The sequence below is a fragment of the Cynocephalus volans genome, chromosome 14 (assembly GCF_027409185.1).
Source record: "Cynocephalus volans isolate mCynVol1 chromosome 14, mCynVol1.pri, whole genome shotgun sequence".
NCBI lineage: Eukaryota > Metazoa > Chordata > Mammalia > Dermoptera > Cynocephalidae > Cynocephalus > Cynocephalus volans.
In genome coordinates, this window is record NC_084473.1 from 51,851,828 (window position 1) to 51,873,985 (window position 22,158).

Sequence of the window (22,158 nt, forward strand, 5' to 3'; positions counted from 1 at the left end):
ATGTCAAGGGTTCAGATCCCTTCTGGCCAGCTGCCAAAAACAAAAACAAAAGGATGTGGAGCAAATTTGACAAAATACTGGCATTTATTAAATCTTCATAATCACTACATGAGTGTTAATATGTTTCTCCATACTTTTCCATATATTTGAAATATTTCATAATTTAATTTAGAAAATCTAATCAATCCCCTTAATGGTACAGCTAAGGAAACTGAGTAAATGGTAGAAATAGGGCTGGTGCCTAGATCTTTGGTGTCCCAGTTTAATATTCTTTCCACTCTAACAGGGGAGAAAAAAGTATAATTTGCATACCTAAATAACGTTCAGGGAGAAATGCTTACCCTTAAATTTATTCATTGTATCAATGTTTCTAAGAATTCTTCTAGGACTGTTTGCTGCAAAATAAGCTGCCTTTTCATATTCACCATGCGAGATTAATTCATTGAACCTACACCCATTGCATTTTATAATGCATTATAATAGTACACAAAAAAAGAAAACTGATTAGAAATGTCAATACAGACTAATACAGTTACATAATAATACAGAAAAAATAAAAAGCAATTCAATAAACTATTACAAGATTCATTCACTCTGTAAGATTTTCTTTCCATTCTTTTTCTACTATTCTGTTGTTTTCTTTAAGTCAAAAATACAACTTTTTTGTTTGTTTGTTTTGCGGCTGGCCAGTAAGGGGATCTAAACCCTTGACCTTGGTGTTATCAATACTGTGGTCTAACCAACTGAGCCAACCAGCCAGCCTCAACTTAAAACTCCTATCTGCCAGCTGACTTTGAACCTGATCCTGTACCTTATTTCTATAGTACTTAACAGCAAGCCATAAAGAATTGAAAGAAAGAACTTGAAGTGAATTTACAATGAACTCAGATTTTTTTCTTTCATATCATCTCCAAATGAAAGGAGGCATCAGAAGAAAGGAGGGCAATTTGCTTAGAAGCTCAGCCTACAGGGATTTGGGCCATAATCCTGAAAGACACAATCCCAAATGCCATAATCCCAAATGTTGAAATTCTGAAAGAATCAAATCCCTAAAGTCTAAAATCCCCAAAATCACAATCCTGAAAGATTGAAATCCCCAAAATATAATTCTGGAAAAAATAATTTTAAAAATTCTTTAAAAGACATTTATTTACACTTTTAACAGGAGATTCATTGTAGAAACATATAAAAATATGACAAAACACCTCATAGGTCACTTTACACATAAAATAGTCAGTGATAACATACATATTTTTGCAAGCATAAACACTCAGGTATACTAACAACAGTCACACAGGTCTAACAGTTATGAACAGACGAACTGTATTCATAAAGAAATAGGTCAAAAAGCAAAATGTATAAATGCACATCACTACGGCTGGTAATTGTGTGCACCTAGCTTTATAACTGTGGTCATCTGAAATACCTAAGTCTTTTGTCTCCATCACTAAAAACTGTGATGGGTAACCACCACATATGCAGTTGCCCCAAGAGCTGAGATCTTGAGAAATTTAATTTTTCACAAATGTAGATGTATAAAAAGGACATCTCTTCATTTTTTGAGGAAGTTTCAATGTACATATATGCACAATGCTTACACACAAAGTCAACATTGTGATAATGCACCTTTGTGGAGTCAAAATTGAAAAAAAAGCATAAATTCTTTCACTGGAATTCAGCTTCCAGAATTTTAGCATTTGGAATTCTGGCTTTGGAGATTTTGTCTTTCAGGATTATGATCAGTGCCGTTTCTAGGTCTCATATAAAAGGTGGTAGAATTAGATAAGTATCCAGTGTAAAGAAATAACACAAGTTTTGGTGCTCCCCCAAAATTATCTTTACTTCATTCTTTGTGCTATATATATATATATACATTTTTTTTTTTTTTTTTTGGTCTTTTTCGTGACCGGCACTCAGCCAGTGAGTGCACCGGCCATTCCTATATAGGATCCGAACCCGCCGCGGGAGCGTCGCTGCGCTCCCAGCACCGCACTCTTCCGAGTGTGCCATGGGCTCAGCCTTCTTTGTACTATATTAACAAGAAAATCAACATTTGAAAACCACTTAACATATAAAACTAGGAATATTACATATGGTCATTAGGCATTGGCCTCATAGTCTATGAATTAACTTCTTAAAGAATATAGTCTTAGATATCTTTAAGCCTATATTAAATATTGTAACTTAAGTATTAGAAATATGCCTTCCTAATGTATCATAGAATGAAAATAATGAGGAAAAAAGGACTGAAATATCTAGGATAATCTGAATCAAGAAGACATTCTCAACATTTTGTAACATCAAGTTGATGGCTAGTGGATGCAAGAAAAATATAAATAAAACTTAAATCAACATTACAATCCTCTAATCTCCTCTTAAAAACTCCTAGACTCCCAATCTAATAATTTTTCCACAAAGAATTTATGAAAAAAATTTTTTAGTTTATTTTCTAATTTGTCTACCAGAATAGAATTTTAAAGACACAAAAGTTAGAGACTATGGTTCATCAAGATACTAAATAAATGGTAAATATGCTCATTTTAACATGGAAAATCAAAGTTTTTAAAATATTTGCCTTTCAATGTAGTAAAGCATAATTTCAGCTTCTTTTGCCTTGCTTGGATCATCTTCAAGTAGTTCCTCAACAATACCTTCATCACCTGCAAATATCAAAAGTAAATTGATGATCCTTACACATTGTATACATGTTCAAATATCACACTGTACCCCATATACGTACAACTAATATGTGTCAATTGAAAATAAAAATTTTAAAAATATACACAAAAATAATAAAGATATATGTTTAATACCAACAACTTGTTGCCATCGTTTCTAACATCATCAATCTCTTCCCAAACTGAGTGACCGCCCTGTATCTTTTCTTATTTTCAGGTACATTTCCAGGTATTCTCTCTTTGACTCCCCATGTCTATTCTTTACCAATTATCTGTCAGCTGTTGAAGGAAGAAACCCATAGGGTAACAGAGAACTAACAGAAGTAAGTATATTTTTGCTTTCTTTAAACTCTGCATAGGAAAACTCCACTCCATAGATTTCTGGAGAAAAAATGTCTTCCATTATTTGTGCTAAATAAAAAATACAGATAAACTACCATGTAAATCCTTGGTTTTCTGAATTTGCTCCACGAGGTCTTGAAATGAGCTGCTCATATCAGATTTTACCCATGAAGTAAGTGCATGTGAAATAATCTGCAGTCTTTGATGACTATAAAGATAAAAAAAAAAAAAAAATCAACATACTGAACCTAAAATCAAATGGTGGAATATTAGAATAAACATAAATAAAAGCTTAAAACTTTAAAAATATGTAATCAACTTGCATACCGAAACTGTAACTCTTTGTTCCTATGTTCAGCTACATCTAGCCGTTTTAACACCACAATCATTTCCTCATCTAAATCAGCCTTCCTCTGAGCTGGTACATAGTTTATTGAAATAGCTTGTTTAATTTCTGCGTATTTATCTTCAAGATGTTTCATGTATTTAGTGAGAGCGTTTAGATTGACAGATTCCTGGAGAGTCATGCCTAAGGTTAAAGGGAACAAATCAAATAGGCCAAGCTATGTGCGTGACTCTTGTGCTCAAACAGCAAATCTTAGCAAGATGAGTCAGATAGATCGCTATGTTAAGAAATAATTCAGAAATGGTAGCACGTACTTGTAGCTTACTGAACATAAAATCAGCATAAAATTTTAATTGGCTAGCAGTTCTAAACATCATCAATGAAGATTCAGTGAAAATTGATTGTTCTGAGAACATACACACCTTAGCATCTGAAAAAAAAAAATTTTAATGACCTCATCACCAAACTCTGAAAACCCCTAACTATCATTGTTACTCAGTATACCAACAGCCTCTGCCTAACAACTTAGGATTTTGTCAATGGATTTCTCTCTAACCAAACCTCCCATTACTCTACTATAGCTAACCCCAGGGTAATCAGTTTCTTCTTTTCCAACACAAAACTTATAAACACCTGACAAATCTTGTCTTCTCTCCCTCTGTCACTGTTCCCTCTATTTATTGTTCATAACACATACACTCTCTCTCTCACTCTCACATACTTCAAATGTCTTCCTTTCTCATTTGGGCCAACTGTTGACTTTAAAATATATCTCAAAATTCTGCTCCTTCAGAAATCTCTGTATTAATCCTACTCAATTTTAATCATTCCCTTACCCTGAATCTTCTCAGCACTTACTCCATTTGTCAGTCTGTACATATTCAAATGTATTTCATTTGTAGTTTGTTAGTCACAATTTTATATTTGGAAATGAATCTAATCCCTACTTCCACCAAACACAAGATGATCATTCAACCTCAGCTGAAATCCTCTAGTATGGAGTAGCTCATTACCGCAAGACATAGCTTCTTCCATGTGACCAAATCTGGTTTCCTAAATTTTTTTTTTTTTTTTTTTTTATAAAAGATGACCGGTAAGGGGATCTCAACCCTTGGCTTGGTGTTGTCAGCACCACGCTCAGCCAGTGAGCAAACCGGCCATCCCTATATAGGATCCGAACCCGTGGCCTTGGTGTTATCAGCACCACACTCTACCGAGTGAGCCACGGGCGGGCCCAGGTTTCCTAAAATTTTCACATGTTGATTCTGCCCCTGGATAAACACTAACCAAAATCCTTAAAATTTTTGGATACTGTTGTCTATTCTCAAGGTCTTTCTTTTCTCCAGTATGAATATTTGCAATTCCTTTATCTATTCATCATACAAACCCATCAACATCCAGAATTAATTCCAGGATATACTCCAATTTCTTAAAATATGGCAACAGTATTATACTGACAATGTGGAAACAGTGAATGCTGACATCGACGTGAATCATCGATATACAACATAACTCAATACCCTACAGTTTTTCCATATATTACATATCAGTGGTTCTCAAACTGCAGAGAGCATCAGAATAACCTGGAAAACTTGTTCAAACAGACTGCTGAACTCCACCCATTGAGTTTCTGACACAGAAAGTCTGTGGTGGGGCTTAAGAATTTGCATTTCTGTCAGGTTCCCAGGTGATGCTGATGTTGGTGCAGCAACCACACTTTAAGAGCCAAAGCATTATACTTTATATAACCCAGCCAGACAGAAATTCTTTTAATCTTTTAGTGCTGTTTAAAGTTTTCTCATTTCCTTGTATCTACTTAGAGTCCTGACTAAAGTTGTTTGAACAACAAACACTTGGAAGATGCACACATTTCAGCATGTTTATATTAATTTGTGTAACAGGTAATAAGAGGAAACAGTTGGGATTTCTCTCAAATATTTTAGACAAAATACAGTACCTGGAATAGGTTTTGAAGGATCTTTGGAGAAAGTACAATATTTTACTTCTTTTGTGTCATACTCTGCCCTAAGCTTTTTCATTTGATCTATCTGCAATCGAATCTTCAAGGAATTATTTTCAATAATCCTCATTCTGAAAAACAGAAAGGCTTTCTTATGCATCTTTCAGCTAATTTAATTCTTGAATCATAAGATTTAAAGTAAAACAAGTTAAATAATTATTTTGGCTAATTTTCATTTTGAACCAATATGAACTAGGAGGAACTTGAAAAAACAATGCCCTGAAAGAGTTTACCTCACAAATGAAGAAAAATTTTCTTTCAGAGCATCAATAAAATCTCATACTTACTATGATTCTTAACCTTACTGGAAATTCATAAGTGCCATGAAATTCATAATCTGACCACAAAATACTGTCTATTTCTTTTCGTGGAAAAGTACTTTTGCAATTTAAAAATTATTTTTGTGAGTAATTGTATTAGTTTCCTTTGGTGTCATAACAGATTACCACAAACGTGGTGACTTAAAACAACTGAAATTAACGGATGGCCAGCTAGCTCACTTGGAAGAGTATGGTGCTGATAACACCAAGGCCAAGGGTTTGGATCCCCTTACTGGCCAGCCTCCAGAAAGAAAGAAAGAAAAAAATCACAACAGAGATTTATTCTCTCATAGTTCTGGAGTCCAAAAATCCAAAGTCAGTATCACCGGACCAAAATCCAAGTGTTGTCAGGGCAGTGCTTCCTTCAGAATTTGTTCTTTGCTTCTTCCAGCCTGTGGGGGCTGCGGTCTATGGCTGACTCACTTCAGTCTCTTCCATCAAGGTCACAGTGCCTTTGCCTTCTCCTCCACCTGTGTCAAAGCTCCCTCTGCTTCCTCTTATAAGAACACTTGTAACTGTATTTAGGACCCACCTGGATAATCTCCCTATCTCAAATCCTTAATTTGAGGATTTGAAATCTACAGGTTACAAGGATTAGGACCAGCTACCTTTGAGGGGCATTATTCAGCCTCTTACAACAATTTTGATCTTAGAGCTAGAGGAAGGATAGCACTTCTCTGAGATAAAACTGAGTTCATCCAGAAGTGGAGATCTGAAAGATCAAAAAGTAGTATAAACTTCTTTTAAGCATTATTTGAAGTTTACTTCCTAGTTATGTTAGCCCATGGGAGAAATAACAGATTAAAATAAATAAGATACTGCTACAGAAAAAAATTATTCATGACACTTGTTAAACACAGTAAGGAAGACTTTATTCAAGAGGGGCCATAGGCAGAGTTTCAAGATGGCGGCGGCTGCGGCGGCTGGCGCGGAGTAGCTGAGGTGGAAAAGGTGGCAACTGGGCCTCAGGCAGCCGGGAAACTTGTGGACCTTTCTCTGGCCATCTCTTAAGGGAGGACTGCTGCTGCTGGCCGGTCGTGGGGGCTCAACGCCACTTTGCCCCCGGCAGGAGAGGCTGCCTCATTTACAGGCAACAGCTTTGAAGTGTGGAGCAGGAAAAGAACTGATTCTTAGCTGCAAAAGCGAGTCTTGAAACAGGGAACACGGCGCCAGGGCTGCTGTGGATGCAGCCAGGATCCCGGAGGCTGGGGCCGCACTGAAGGAGGCCAGCTGCCCTATCCAGGATTCGAGGTTTCAGGCCGGCATTAAAGAAGACTCCTGGGAGCGCCCGAGCGGCGCCGCGACTGAACAGCCCGAGGCGGCAGCGCCGAGAACACGGAAGGCAACAAACCAGAGACAGAGCGAGCGCCCGACCTGGCACAGCACTGTGAGTGATCCCTGGCAAAGCTCTGTTCGGGGGGTGGATGCCCACGCGGCTCCCCGCCTGCACCACCAGGCCACTCATTGCCCCGGTGCTGCCTCCATTTTCCCAGGTGCGGGCAGCTCCGCACTGCTCGGCCATCACTGAGCCCATTTGCTTGGCCTGGCGCAGGGCTTTCCGGACCCTGCGGGCCGACCTCCTCTCCCACTCCCTCCACGGTTCTCTGGCAGGGCTGGGGGTGTGGGGCGTCCCGACCAGTTTTGGGAGGGCTAGGAAGTACGGGCGGGCCGACTGTCACTCCACCACACCCTGGACTCCGGCCCCGGTAAACTTCCTGTTACTGGGAGGCAGATACCATCTCTGCGACCACCAGTTTGGAAAAAAGCCTAACGAATTTCTGGTTGGGAATAGTGTGGTAGGAGAGTTCCCAGGTCTGCTTGAACCTGCCGGAGAGCAGGCTGCAGGCGGGCACTAGACTCGGTTTATACCGGGGGGATACAAAGGTGAACAAGACCCGAGAAAGATCTACACAGTGCTACAAAGGCACCCAGAGAGACTGGTCGTCTGTGCCTAGCAGAAACCTGGTAGACTTCCTGGGCAAGGCGGTGCTGAGCAGGGTCTTGAAGGCCCAGCTGATAGACGAGGGGTGCAGAAGACACGCCCCAACCCAGCACAGTGTGCACAGAGGGGGGAGACGTGCGGCCAGGGAGGCGGAGACTCGACAGAAACCACACACCCGGTGGGGTCGCCACTGCACGATCTAACAGCCTGGGCCAGAGCACACTGAACGGGGAGAAGTCCTGTACAGAAAGTGAAAGCTCAACAGAGATCACACACCCTGTGGTACGTGATCCACCAGCCCAGCAGAGTACAAGCTGACCAGAAAGGTGGATCCCCAGAGAAGCCCAAGACCCGAGGCAACCACACACACAAGACACTAGAGGCCAACTGAGCAGTCACGGCGGGAGCCATACCAAATTGGCAACCACAGCAACATCCTAGTTAGTCATTAGTCTTAAACCGGTGGACTGTGAAACCCCCTGCCACAATGAATAAACACCAAAAAAAAGACACCAGAAATACAAAAAATCAAGAAAGTACACCACCAAAAGTTAATAAATCTCATACTCTAGATCCTATAGAACAAGAAGCCCTTGAAATAACTGATAAGGAATTTCGAGTGATAATTCTAAGGAAACTGAATGAGATACAAGAAAACTCAGCTAGACATCATGATGAAATGAGGAAAAGTATACAGGATCTGAAAGAGGAAATATACAAGGAAATCAATGTCCTGAAAAAAAATGTAGCAGAACTTGCTGAACTGAAGAAGTTATTCAGCGAAATAAAAAACAAAACGGAGAGTTTAACCAGCAGGCTTGTCGAAGTTGAAGAGAGAACCTCTGAACTTGAAGATGGGCTGTTTGAAATAACACAAGCAGACAAAAAGAAAGAAAAAAGAATCAAGGACATGGAAGAAAATCTGAGAGAGATATCAGACAACCTCAAGCGCTCAAATATCCGAGTCATGGGTATTCCAGAAGGGGAGGAAAATGGAGATTCCATTGAAAACATATTCAACAAAATAGTGGCAGAAAACTTCCCAGGTATAGGAAAAATCACAGATCTTCAGATCCAGGAAGCTCAACGATCTCCAAACGTATTCAACCCAAAAAGGCCTTCTCCAAGACATGTCATAGTCAAATTGGCAAAACTCAGAGACAAAGAGAGAATCTTAAAAGCTGCAAGAGAGAAGCGTCAAATCACCTATAAGGGAGCCCCAATCAGGTTAACATCAGACTTTTCATCACAAACCCTAAAAGCTAGAAAGGAATGGGATGATATTTTCAAAATACTAAAAGACAAAGATTGCCAGCCAAGAATACTCTACCCTGCAAGGCTATCCTTCCGAAATGAGGGGCAAATAGTATATTTCTCAGACAAACAAAAACTGCGGGAGTTCACTACCACAAGACCACCCTTACAAGAAATCCTCAAGGGAGTACTGGGTTTGGTTCCTGAAAAATAACTACCACTGCCATAAAAACCTAAGAAAAATCTAAACCCGCTAGTACAATAAAAATGGCATTCATGAAGAGAAAACAAGCTAACAAAAACACTATCTACAACCTAAGGAACCAACAAACAAAGAAACCAAACAGTAAATCAGAAAGCAAGGAACAAAAGACACCTAAGACAACCAAACAACCAATAAAATGCTAGGAATAAATCAACACCTTTCAATAACAACTCTTAATGTTAAAGGCTTAAATTCCCCAATTAAAAGACACAGACTGGCTGACTGGATCAAAAAGCAGGACCCAACTATATGCTGCCTACAAGAGACCCACCTCACCCATAAAGATTCACACAGACTAAGAGTAAAAGGATGGAAAAAGATTTACCATGCAAACAGAAAAGAAAAACGAGCTGGAGTGGCTATTCTTATATCTGACAAAATAGACTTTAAACTAAAAACCATAAAAAGAGACAATGAGGGACACTACTTAATGATAAAAGGACTGATCCATCAAGAAGACATAACAATCATAAATATGTACGCACCCAATGTTGGAGCAGCCAGATTTATAAAACAAACTCTATTAGACCTAAAGAAGGAAATAGACACTAATACCATAATAGCAGGGGACCTGAACACCCCACTGTCAATATTAGACAGATCATCTAGGCAAAGAATCAGTAGAGAAACACAAGATCTAAACAAGACTCTAGACCAATTGGAATTGGCAGATATCTACAGAACATTCCACCCAACAACCTCAGAATATTCATTCTTCTCATCAGCACATGGATCATTCTCCAAGATAGATCACATATTAGGTCACAAATCAAGTCTCAATAAATTCAAAAAAATTGGAATTATCCCATGTATCTTCTCAGACCACAATGGATTAAAACTAGAAATTAATAACAAACAAAACTCTGGAAACTATACAAACACATGGAAATTAAACAGCATTCTACTTAATGACATATGGGTCCAAGAAGAAATCAAGCAGGAAATCAAAAAGTTTATTGAAACTAATGAAAACAATGATACATCATACCAAAACCTGTGGGATACTGCAAAAGCAGTATTGAGGGGAAAATTTATTGCATTAAATGCTCACTTCAGAAGAATGGAAAGATGGCAAGTGAACAACCTAACACTTCACCTTAAAGAACTAGAAAAACAAGAACAATCCAATCCTAAAGTTAGCAGACGGAAAGAAATCATTAAGATCAGAGCAGAACTGAATGAAATTGAAAACCAAAAAACAATTCAAAAGATCAACGAATCAAAAAGTTGGTTTTTTGAAAAGATAAATAAAATTGACAAACCATTAGCATGGCTAACAAAAAAAAGAAGAGAGAAGACTCAAATAACAAAAATTAGAAATGAAAAAGGCGATATTACAACTGATTCATCTGAAATACAAGGAATCATTCGAGACTACTATAAACAACTATACGCCAACAAATTTGAAAATCTGGAGGAAATGGATAAATTTCTGGACACACACAAGCTCCCAAAACTGAACCGTGAAGACGTAGAAAATTTGAACAGACCAATAACAATAAAGGAGATTGAAGCTGTTATCAGAAGGCTCCCAACAAAGAAAAGCCCAGGACCAGATGGATTCACAGCAGAATTTTACCAAACATTCAAAGAGGAATTGACACCGATTCTTTACAAACTATTCCAAAAGATTGAAACGGACGCAAATCTCCCAAACTCATTCTATGAAGCAAACATCATCCTGATACCAAAACCAGGTAAAGATATAACCAAAAAAGAAAACTACAGGCCGATATCCTTGATGAATATAGATGCAAAAATCCTCACTAAAATACTAGCAAACAGAATACAGCAACACATACGAAAAATTATTCATCACGATCAAGTGGGATTCATCCCAGGGATGCAAGGTTGGTTCAACATACGCAAATCAATAAATGTGATACACCATATTAATAAACTCAAACACAAGGACCATATGATCATCTCTATAGATGCTGAAAAAGCATTTGATAAAGTTCAGCACTCATTCATGACAAAGACCCTCTATAAGTTAGGTATAGAGGGAAAGTATCTCAACATAATTAAAGCCATATATGCCAAACTCACTGCCAATATCATCCTGAATGGGGAAAAGCTGAAAGCTTTTCCTTTAAGAACAGGCACTAGACAAGGATGCCCACTCTCACCACTCCTATTCAACATAGTGTTGGAAGTACTAGCCAGAGCAATCAGAGAAGAGAAGGAAATAAAGGGCATCCAGATTGGAAAAGATGAAGTCAAACTGTCCCTGTTTGCAGATGACATGATCCTATATATCGAACAGCCTAAAACCTCTACAAAAAAACTCTTGGAATTGATAAATGATTTCAGCACAGTAGCAGGATACAAAATCAACACACAAAAATCAGTAGCATTTCTTTTCTCCAATAGTGAACATGCAGAAGGAGAAATCAAGAAAGCCTGCCCATTTACAATAGCCACCAAAAAAATAAAATACTTAGGAATTGAGTTAACCAAGGAGGTGAAAAATCTCTATAATGAGAACTACAAACCACTGCTGAGAGAAATTAGAGAGGATACAAGAAGATGGAAAGATATCCCATGCTCTTGGATTGGAAGAATCAACATAGTGAAAATGTCCATACTACCCAAAGTGATATACAAATTCAATGCAATCCCCATCAAAATTCCAAAGACATTTTTCTCAGAAATGGAAAAAACTATTCAGACATTTATATGGAACAATAAAAGACCACGAATAGCCAAAGCAATGCTCAGCAAAAAAAATAAAGCTGGAGGCATAACACTACCTGACTTTAAGCTATACTACAAAGCTATAATAACCAAAACAGTATGGTACTGGCATAAAAACAGACACACTGACCAATGGAATAGAATAGAGAATCCAGAAATCAACCCTCACACTTACTGCCATCTGATCTTTGACAAAGGCACCAAGCCTATTCACTGGGGAAGGGACTGCCTCTTCAGCAAGTGGTGCTGAGATAACTGGATATCGTTATGCAGGAGAATGAAACTAGATCCATACCTCTCACCATATACTAAAATCAACTCAAAATGGATTAAGGATTTAAATATACACCCTGAGACAATAAAACTTCTTAAAGAAAACATAGGGGAAACACTTCAGGAAATAGGACTGGGCACAGACTTCATGAATACGACCCCAAAAGCACGGGCAACCAAAGGAAAAATAAACAAATGGGATTATATCAAACTAAAAAGCTTCTGCACAGCAAAAGAAACAATTAAAAGAGTTAAAAGACAACCAACAGAGTGGGAGAAAATATTTGCAAAATATACATCTGACAAAGGATTAATATCCAGAATATATAAGGAACTCAAACAACTTTACAAGAAGAAAACAAGCAACCCAATTAAAAAATGGGCAAAAGAGCTAAGTAGGCATTTCTCTAAGGAAGATATCCAAATGGCCAACAGACATATGAAAAAATGCTCAACATCACTCAGCATCCGGGAAATGCAAATCAAAACCACATTGAGATACCATCTAACCCCAGTTAGGATGGCTAAAATCCAAAAGACTATGAACGATAAATGCTGGCGAGGCTGCGGAGAAAAAGGAACTCTCATACATTGTTGGTGGGACTGCAAAATGGTGCAGCCTCTATGGAAAATGGTATGGAGGTTCCTTAAACAATTGCAAATAGATCTACCATACGACCCAGCCATCCCACTGTTGGGAATATACCCAGAGGAATGGAAATCATCAAGTCGAAGGTATACCTGTTCCCCAATGTTCATCGCAGCACTCTTTACAATAGCCAAGAGTTGGAACCAGCCCAAATGCCCATCATCAGATGAGTGGATACGGAAAATGTGGTACATCTACACAATGGAATACTACTCAGCTATAAAAACGAATGAAATACTGCCATTTGCAACAACATGGATGGACCTCGAGAGAATTATATTAAGTGAAACAAGTCAGGCACAGAAAGAGAAATACCACATGTTCTCACTTATTGGTGGGAGCTAAAAATTAATATATAAATTCACACACACACATACACACATACACACACAAACGGGGGGGGGGGTAAGAAGATATAACAACCACAATTATTTGAAGTTGATACAACAAACAAACAGAAAGGACATGGTTGGGGGGGAGGGGGGGAGGGAGAAGGGAGGGAGGTTTTGGTGATGGGGAGCATTAATCAGCTACAATGTATATCGACAAAATAAAATTTAAAAAAAAAAAAAAAAAAAAAAAAAAAAAAAAAATAAAAGGAGAGTGCAGGAGGAGCTATCTCTCTCTGTGCTATGCCGTTTTCAGAATGTGATACTCTGCCAGCACTCTCACTACCACTAAGGCTCTCATCAGATGTGTTCCCTATTCTTTGGACTTCCCAGCCTCAGAAACTGTAAGCAATAAATTTCATTTTCTTTTATAAATTAAAAAAAAAAAAAAAAAAAAAAAAAAAAAAAGAGGGGCCATAGCAATTGGTGTAGGGACCAATGCAATGTGGTTTTGCAGTGGAGGAGAAAGAATGAGTTTAACTCTGAATACAACATGGGAAAGGGGAATGTACACCCAAGGAGCAGTGTGTGTGGGGGGAATCAGTGGATGGAAAATTACTAAGAGGAAACAGGGATAAGGAGATATTTCACTAAACTGACCTCACAGGATTCTTGCTAACGGCAGGCCTGGACAATCAGACATCACTTGGGGGATGGTAGCGGATGAGGAATTTAATCAGATATCTGCAGTGATGAGATATCAAAGGTGAGGGACTCTGGCAAAACCTACTTGATAGGATTCTTGCTAAAAATTGGACAGTGTAGAGATGAATAGGAAGTCCAAAAGTCAGGCCTATTTGAAAAAGAGTTCAGGGGAACCTAAGTAAAGTTGTCAGGGAGAGAAATTTTGTCAATGTATGTCACAGGGTTTGGGGCAAATTAAAAACCAGTTTGTCAGTAGATAAGTGCTCCTTGCTTCTGATTATTATATAGAGTTCTTGGTAACTACAGACAGTCAGAGTAAGAGCTTGCAGTATTTATGAAAGAAGGACTGTGGAAATAAAATATCTTTTGGCTTTATTCCAAATAAATTTGTGTTTATAGAAGAAAGATACGTTAAAAATAAACAAACTTTAAAAAGAATTGAAAGCAGAGACTCAAGCAGATACTTGTACATAAATGTTTACAGCAGCATTATTCAAAATAGCCAAAGGTGGAAATAACCCAACTATCCATCAACAGATGAACAGATAAACAAAATGTGGTATATATACAATGGAGTATTATTTGGCCATAAAAAGGAATTACGTTCCAATACATGCTATCAAATGGATGAGAAGACATCCAATTGTTGCTCCTTTCTATGCTACTTTTATGATCTCTTTATTTTTGACAACTTCACTATAATGAATCTATTTGAGTATCTCTTAGCATTTATCATGCTTGATACTTTGAGTTTCTTGAATCTGTGAATTGGTATCTTTCACCGTTTCTAGAAAATTCTCAGCCAGGGCCGAGCCCGTGGCGCACTCAGGAGCAGTGCTGGGAGTGCAGCGGCGCTCACACCGCGGGTTCGGATCCTATATAGGAATGGCCGGTGCACTCACTGGCTGAGTGCCGGTCACGAAAAAGACAAAAAAAAAAAAAAAAGAAAATTCTCAGCCATTATCTCTTCAAATATTGTCTCTGTCCCATATTCACTTTTCTTTTAGAGCTTCTCACTCTGTCCTCCATATAACAACTTCATTGCAAAATCGTTCACATACCTTAAAATTCACCCTGTAAAGTGTATAATTCAGTGAATTTTGGTATATTCACAGAATTGTGCAACCACCAACACTATTTAATTCTAGAACATTTCATTGCCACAAAAATAAGTCTTATACTCATCAGTAGTCTTCTGACCAGAAGGCAGTTTTCCTCAGGGGTGGAGCAGTTTACCTCTGGTTCACCCTATTAGAATGCAGCCATTGGGCCGGCCCCCGTGGCTCACTCGTGAGAGTGTGGCACTGGTAGCGCTGAGGCTGCGGGTTCAGATCCTATATAGGAATGGCCGGTGCGCTCACTGGCTGAGCGTGGTGCAGGCCACACTGTGCTGAGGGTTGCAATCCCCTTACTGGTCAAAAAAAAGAAGAATGCACCCATTTATAATCCTAGCTTTATATGGGGAGGGTTTCCCAGTAAACTATACCCCTTGGGCAGATTCTGGGCTTTGCCTTTCATCCCTCACGGCACAGTAAAAACTGAAACTTATGGTCACTAGTTGTAATAAATGTTCTCAGGGCCAAAGCAGCTTTAGTGCTCTGCTTCTTTTGTCTTCTGTTAGGTTTTTGCCCTGATAATCTCTTACTATCTTGACAGTTTTTGGAAAGATTTTTAAAAAATTTTTATGTAGCATTTTTCCCCAGGAGGAAGGTCTATTCCAACATCTAGCCAGCCCTATTACCAAAAACAGAGGTCAAACTTTGCATAATTTTCCAAGTTGATTTGAAATTATCTATAAAAATAATTGACCCATCACTTACCAAATATAATACTGAAAACATAACACAACTCAACAAGAGTGAGCATTTTATTCTCTGCCAATAGCTTACTTACTTTTGTGCATCACAGGATTAATTCAGGTAGTAATTATGAAATTGTACTAGCAAATCTTCCAGGGCCAGTCCGTGGCTCACTTGGGAGAGAGTGGTGCTGGTAACACCAAGACCACAGGTTCAGATCCCTGTATATGGATGGTCCGTTAGCTCACTTGGGAGAGCATAGTGCTAATAACACCAAGTCAAGGGTTAAGATCCCCTTACCGGTCATCTTTAAAAAAAAAAAAATCTTCCATGCAAGAAATGATCTGGAGCAATTACATGCATCCCTCATTTATAATACTACAATGTGCCTCCAACTATAAGAGGCATCATAAAATCTCAAACAAAATTAATATTTTTTACTTGAATAAGTAAAAAGTACAGTAATTTCAAGTTGGCAGGAGAGAGTAAAAGAAAAACATGGCTTTAAAATAAAATTGAAATTCAAAAGGACTAAGAATCACTGGCTAGTTACACTGGCTAGTTATTATAATCAAGTAGCAATTATCACCTTTTGAGCTAGTTACTAATATACTTACTTTGTTTCAAGTTGGATTTTTCTTTTCCTGTGATATACCAAGGCTGTGGGCTCTGCTGCCAAAACTCTAAGTTTTCCATGGAGATAAAATGCAGTTCTTCGGCCTTTCTTAATTGTCTCGATAAAGGCATCATATTCTTTTTTGATTGAAGTAAGAATGGATTTGTATGCACTGACATATTCTATTACCTGAAATAAGATTTTTCTGCCTATGGTACTGAAATTTTTCCTAGGAGACTGGATCAAAAGCCTCGTAGATAGCATTGTAGGTTATTTTTTAAATGAAACATGATTAGCAACCAGAAATCTAAAAATTTTACAGCAAATTCAAACATGACTGGGCACTAACGACAATGTTTACTGATAATGTGCTCTGTGTAGATCATTACAGTAGATACTGTGAGCTTAAATATAAGAGAGAGAAAAAGTCCATATTTTTGTTCTACTTGGTATGAACATATACATTACACGATGTCAGTTAAAACGAATAACATGTCTAATTTTCCTGGCTCTGAATCTTAATTACATATCTTACTCTCTCAAAATCTAGTCTCTGACTTCATTTAGACCTTAAAATCCTAGTCTTCTTTACCTCCCTATTTTTTTAATCTATCAGTTCCTACTGGCTGATCAATACTCTCAATTCCTATTGCATTTCTACTCCCAAGATGTCAATTGCAACTGTAAAAAAAGCCCTCATCACATTCCAATTATATTTAAGCACCGAGCATCTCTGGAAGGATAACAGAAGAAAACAGAAACAGTGGGTACCAGGGGAGAAGGAAAGGAGATGTAGGGTCTGAGATAAGAAGGACCTGACTTTCCTTTATACACGCTCCTTTATTGGTTTGTTTGTTTATTTAGTTTGTTAATCTTGGATATGCATTACCCAGGCAAAAATAAATCATTAAGAAACATTTTTAAATAAGTTAAACAACAAAAACAGAAAAGTTATAAATAAGTTGTGGTTTCCAAGTTCTACTCATGAGGATTTCAGAAGGGATTAATATCTATAGGGAATAGATGTCATCAATCCATAATTTTCTCTGAAAGCTGAAATTATGATTTCTATCCTACATCTGCTACATCTCTGGGTACCCCTCACTGCTTTTCTTTAGCAAAACAATATCTAGAAAAAGTTATCCAAAAAGATATCTGGTCTATCAAGAAATTATATAAGGAGATTGTTGATCAGTGGCAAGTACCAGCAGAGGATATTTGAGCGAGAGACACTGGTTGTCTTTTTGACATAACCATACTATCTTTCCACCCAAATTAGTAACTTTTAATATGAGAGATGACATCAATCTGTGGTCTTCCAAATTAAGTACCCTGCTGCTCCTGGCCATCCTCTACTTCACATGCCCTGGTGATGCACTCCAACAATCCAAGACAACTCAGATACATTAATGGGTATATAATAGACTTGTAGTGATACCATGATCAGCTTCCACATCTGTTTGTCAAAAGAAACAGACTTCAGAAGAACACATATGGAAACCTCGAAGAATGCACAGAAAATGCATTAAAATAGAGGATGCAAACTTGCACGTCATAGGTAGAATACAGCTAGCAATTCTGCTTGACCCACAAAATATTTTAAAATTTATAAAACTTCACCAAAATCCATATTTTCAGCTTCTCTTAAAAACTCTGAGAAGTCTACCAACATGGAATCCTTAATGGCAGTAATATCTGAAGCTTTAGATTAGGCTGGTTCTTCATTCTACCGCAGTCACCTTCATTTTTAATTCTCTTATAGCCAGCCCACTTAACTCTTTTATATTACCTTCCTGCCCTCTGCAGGCATTCGAGTTTGTGACCCCTGTATTAATGCTTCCACTAAACTCAAGAAAACCACAGCAATACTTACCAGGTGCAGAGATCAGAGAGAAGAGGAAGGGTATCCATTCCACCTCAGCTCCTCCGTATGAATCTGAACTACCTGTACAACATGCTACTAGGAACACAAAAGACCAAGCACTTTCCAGAATCCAGCTGCCTCCATAAGTCTCCCATTTCCTTTTTCTTTTTTTTTTTTAGTGTCATTTAAGATTTGACATACAGACAAGTCATTCAAGATGGCAGAACAGACCACCCCCAGCATCACTCTCTCCCACAAATCAACCAATTTACAACTATTAGAAAGCAATGACAGCTAAGCTGGAGCTGCTAGAGCTCGGGGGAAGAGGAGGAGAGACCTACAGAGTTCATGAAGGCGGGATAAGCCATGATGAAAGAAAGAAAGGACCGCTCCCACAATTTCAAGCCCCAGCCACTTCAAGGCTGGCCCTGGTGAGCGCATGGAGCAGCAACCGGCAAAAGCCGCAGCTGTGACCTTTGGATGAAGTTGTTTGGAGGCTGCAGGGGAGAAGAGGGCCTTGGTGGCCCCCAGGCCAGCAAGACTACTAATGGGGTTCCTGTGGACCCACATAGGAGCAAGGAGCCAAAACAACTGAAAAAAAGGAGCCACTCAGAGGCCAGTGAGTCATTGCATGGGACCAGTGCACGGCCCGTCCCATGGGAAGGGTTTGGAGCATGGGTGGTGGGGGAGACTGGTCCACCAGGGGAACACTGGGACACAGCAAGGACAGCTGATCTACCCCCCAATCAGTGTAGAACCACTCAGAGACTGGTCAGGAATACAGAATTGTAGTGGGTGCAGTTCGCTGAAAGACTCAGCCCAGACCAGAGTTTCTATGCAACCCAGGTGTACCAGATCTCATGAAAGCTGGAAGTACCTATAAAGTCAACCATTAAAATCTGAGCCTCACAAAATTCCCTCCCCAGGGAATCAGCAGCAAAGCAGCAATTTAGCTCAACCACAGAGCTCAAGTACTGGTCCCCACAGGAAGTTCCCCCATTTTAGAAGTAAGCAAAAGACAACAAATTAGTTCCAGTGCAGAGTTTAAATGCTGGGAACAGCAAATAACCCAACACAGAACTGAAAGAAAAAATGAAATACCCACAGACCAGAGACAAAGTTTGATATTAACTATTAAAGGTCTCACATCACCAAAGAACACTTATAACACCTAGAAGGACCGGAAGTCCCCTGGGCTCTCAATCCAGGGAGGGGGTAGAGCAATGGCTGCAGCCACATTCCTCTGACATCTGCACCCAGCCCAGCAATTACTAAGCCACTGCTGGAAGCCCCCTGGCCTTCCAGGAATGCAGGAATGACGGGGGTGCCACAGGCCTCAACCCCACCCCTCCTCCTTCCTCCTCCTCACACCCTATTTCCTTCCCTCTTCCCCTTCCCCTCCCCCCAACTGTTCTGCAACATTATAGAATGTAAATAAATAAATAAATAAACTTAATGAAAACAAAAACAGAAACAAAAAACTAACCAGAAGACAAGGCCGACAAAAGTATTCGACAAGGACCTCTCAACCCATTCTTGTGAGTACTGAAATTTGTTTTAAAATATGTTGAATGCATTTACCAAGCATACCTTTAAAATAAAATTTTTCTTCAAAAAGAAAAAAAGATTTGACATAAATCACCATTTCTCTTCTTTGCTTACTAGGCCCTTGGCTCACTCTAATCTACCCCCAGCTACTGACATATGAGTCTCAGGCCTTCCTTGCTTTGATTCAAGATTGATTCTCCAGATCGAAACATCTATCTCTGGTTTCAAGTCCCAGAGATGCAAGTTGACACTTTCATCGCTCTTCACTAGATCCTTCCAAGAGCGAAGGGAGATCAGAGAAGGCAGTCATTAACAGTTCACTAAAAATCACTGTCCTGGAATAATGCGAAAATGAAAAGGGTAAATTATCTGTTATTGAGAAGCAAGAAGAAAAGTTTCTCTAAGTACCAAATGATTTCCATTTCAGATCCCCTCTTGGTACTGAATAGAATTCTTTACAATGTACAAATGTACACTTTACAATTATACAATGTACAAATAGTCCAGATGGAAATCTTGGCGAGTGGGGAGAAAAGGAAAATGGACTATAGATGTAGATTTTTTTTTTTTTTTTATTTAACCCCATGTATTTTCTGTAAGAATTAAATTTACTAACACCACCTCCAAAAGGACTTCACTGTAACTACACTAATTTAAAGCAGACAGCTTTTCATGTAAGAAAAATTCAAATGTTAGCATTTGGGCATGCAAAGATAAGCACATCACAATTATAATAACTTTCCTTTACTGATTTCACACAAGAGTCTCAGCATGACTCTTGATATTTATGAAACCTATTTGAGACACTGCCTTTATTTAAATATTCATCCAATACATTCTTTAATAACTAAAACGCCAAGAGCAATATCATTGATCATAACGAAATATAAAATGAAGCTTATCCGCCAATATACCAATTCTAAAAGATCGATTTTCTGGATGACTTAAAAGGAAAAGACTGTTTACTTTATACTCTTACGGATACGTATCAATTTTCTTAATTCCACTGGTAGGTACAAATCACTACTTTGTGCTCACTTTTCCTTAGAATGAGGCGCTAGGTTTTTATTTAGAGGAGAAATAAGATTCTTAGTGTGTAATGTTTAGAAATTAAACAAAAGACTGAGTTCCTATTTTGCCTGTGGCTATTTATAGTTTACTGAAGTCTTAGGGTAAATACTTTCTCTAGGCAAGGAGGAAAGGATGTTGATTTCACTTATTTTACTTTCAGAGCATCTTTGGAGTGGGGTGTGTAAAAAAAAGCTAAGTAGGGCCGGCCCGTGGCTCACTCGGTAGAGTGCGGTGCTGATAACACCAAGGCCACGGGTTCGGATCCTGTATAGGGATGGCCGGTTTGCTCACTGGCTGGGCGTGGTGCTGAGAACACCAAGCCAAGGGTTGAGATCCCCTTACCGGTCATCTATTAAAAAAAAAAAAAAAAAAAAAAAAAAGCTAAGTAAAAAAATTAGAATCAGTGGGCAAACTGCAATTGTTTATAAGGAAAAATAGGTATTCCTAAAACTTTAAAAAGCAAAATCAAATATGTTATATAAAACCAGAGCATTTTCTAATCTGATTTCCATATTTCCATTATTAAGTCCAGTCAAACCCCCTTGTTCACCATGCATATCTAGACCTCTAGTCTACAAGGGGTCTCGATTTAATATGCTAAATCAAATCTAAACCAAGACTTTAAAGATGCCACAAACAAACCCAAAACAAGGTTACCAGGTTCCTGCTTGCAGCCCAGTTCTTAACAAATCAGATGATACCTTCAAATGGTAATGTCAAAATGACTATGAAAGGGGGCATAGCCAGGTTGGCGATCAAAAGTTGATAGCCTGCTCTTAAGTTAAAATAACTGAAACACTCATTAACAGTCAGGTAATATAAATCCCAGCATTGCGTTTTCCCCATTATCCCTTTCTGAAAAATTGGATGAACTTCTCGACATTGACAAATGCAATGTGGTCAAACAAGCAGTGGTGTTACTAAGGTAGCAATATTAGTCATCAAGATAGATCATTTCTACCCTTATGAAAACTTCACTGTCTTAAAGAACATTATAATACCTTATCAAAAACATTTCGGTATATGATGTAATATTCATCAGCAGGTCCTTCCTCATTACAGCCCACTCTTTCAGTTTCTGTAATTATGTATCTCTGCATGCTTTCCAAAAATTCCTTGTCACTTCTTCTAATGATGGGAGGGAGAACTGCATGTTTATTTATTTCTTGGACTGACATTTGTCACAATCTGCACACTTGGTCACCAGAGAAGTTAAATCTTGACCTGCTTTTACAACAAAGCCATAATTTTGATAAACCTGAAAGAAATAAAGACCATCAATTAATCTAAACCTTTTTAAGCTTTAAAAAAAATAAGTCAAATATTGATGTAAAAAATGTATATTCATCTCAAAAAAGAAAAACTTCCCACAGATCTGTTTCTGATATAATCATTTAACCTATGAATTAAGAGGTCTATGCTATTCTACTGTTATGTGCT

At 38.5% G+C, this 22,158-nt stretch overlaps 1 protein-coding gene across 5 annotated transcripts in view; it reads right to left on the bottom strand.

Moving 5' to 3' along the window:
- The window catches only part of CLHC1 (clathrin heavy chain linker domain containing 1), a 60,351-nt gene extending 38,455 nt beyond the window's left edge, over positions 1-21,896 (bottom strand). The window contains exons 1-7 of one of the 5 annotated variants that reach the window (XM_063078811.1): positions 21,720-21,896; positions 16,237-16,424; positions 5,324-5,457; positions 3,348-3,549; positions 3,116-3,228; positions 2,576-2,660; positions 342-448 (exon numbers count right to left, since the gene is read on the bottom strand). In XM_063078811.1, the coding sequence (XP_062934881.1) occupies positions 342-448; positions 2,576-2,660; positions 3,116-3,228; positions 3,348-3,549; positions 5,324-5,457; positions 16,237-16,424; positions 21,720-21,896 (1,006 nt within the window). Of the gene's footprint in view, positions 1-341; positions 449-2,575; positions 2,661-3,115; positions 3,229-3,347; positions 3,550-5,323; positions 5,458-16,236; positions 16,473-21,719 lie in introns of those variants that run through there. The other 4 variants (XM_063078810.1, XM_063078812.1, XM_063078813.1 and 1 more) reach the window with 4 other exon arrangements.
- Between the last annotated feature and the right edge of the window lie 262 nt (positions 21,897-22,158).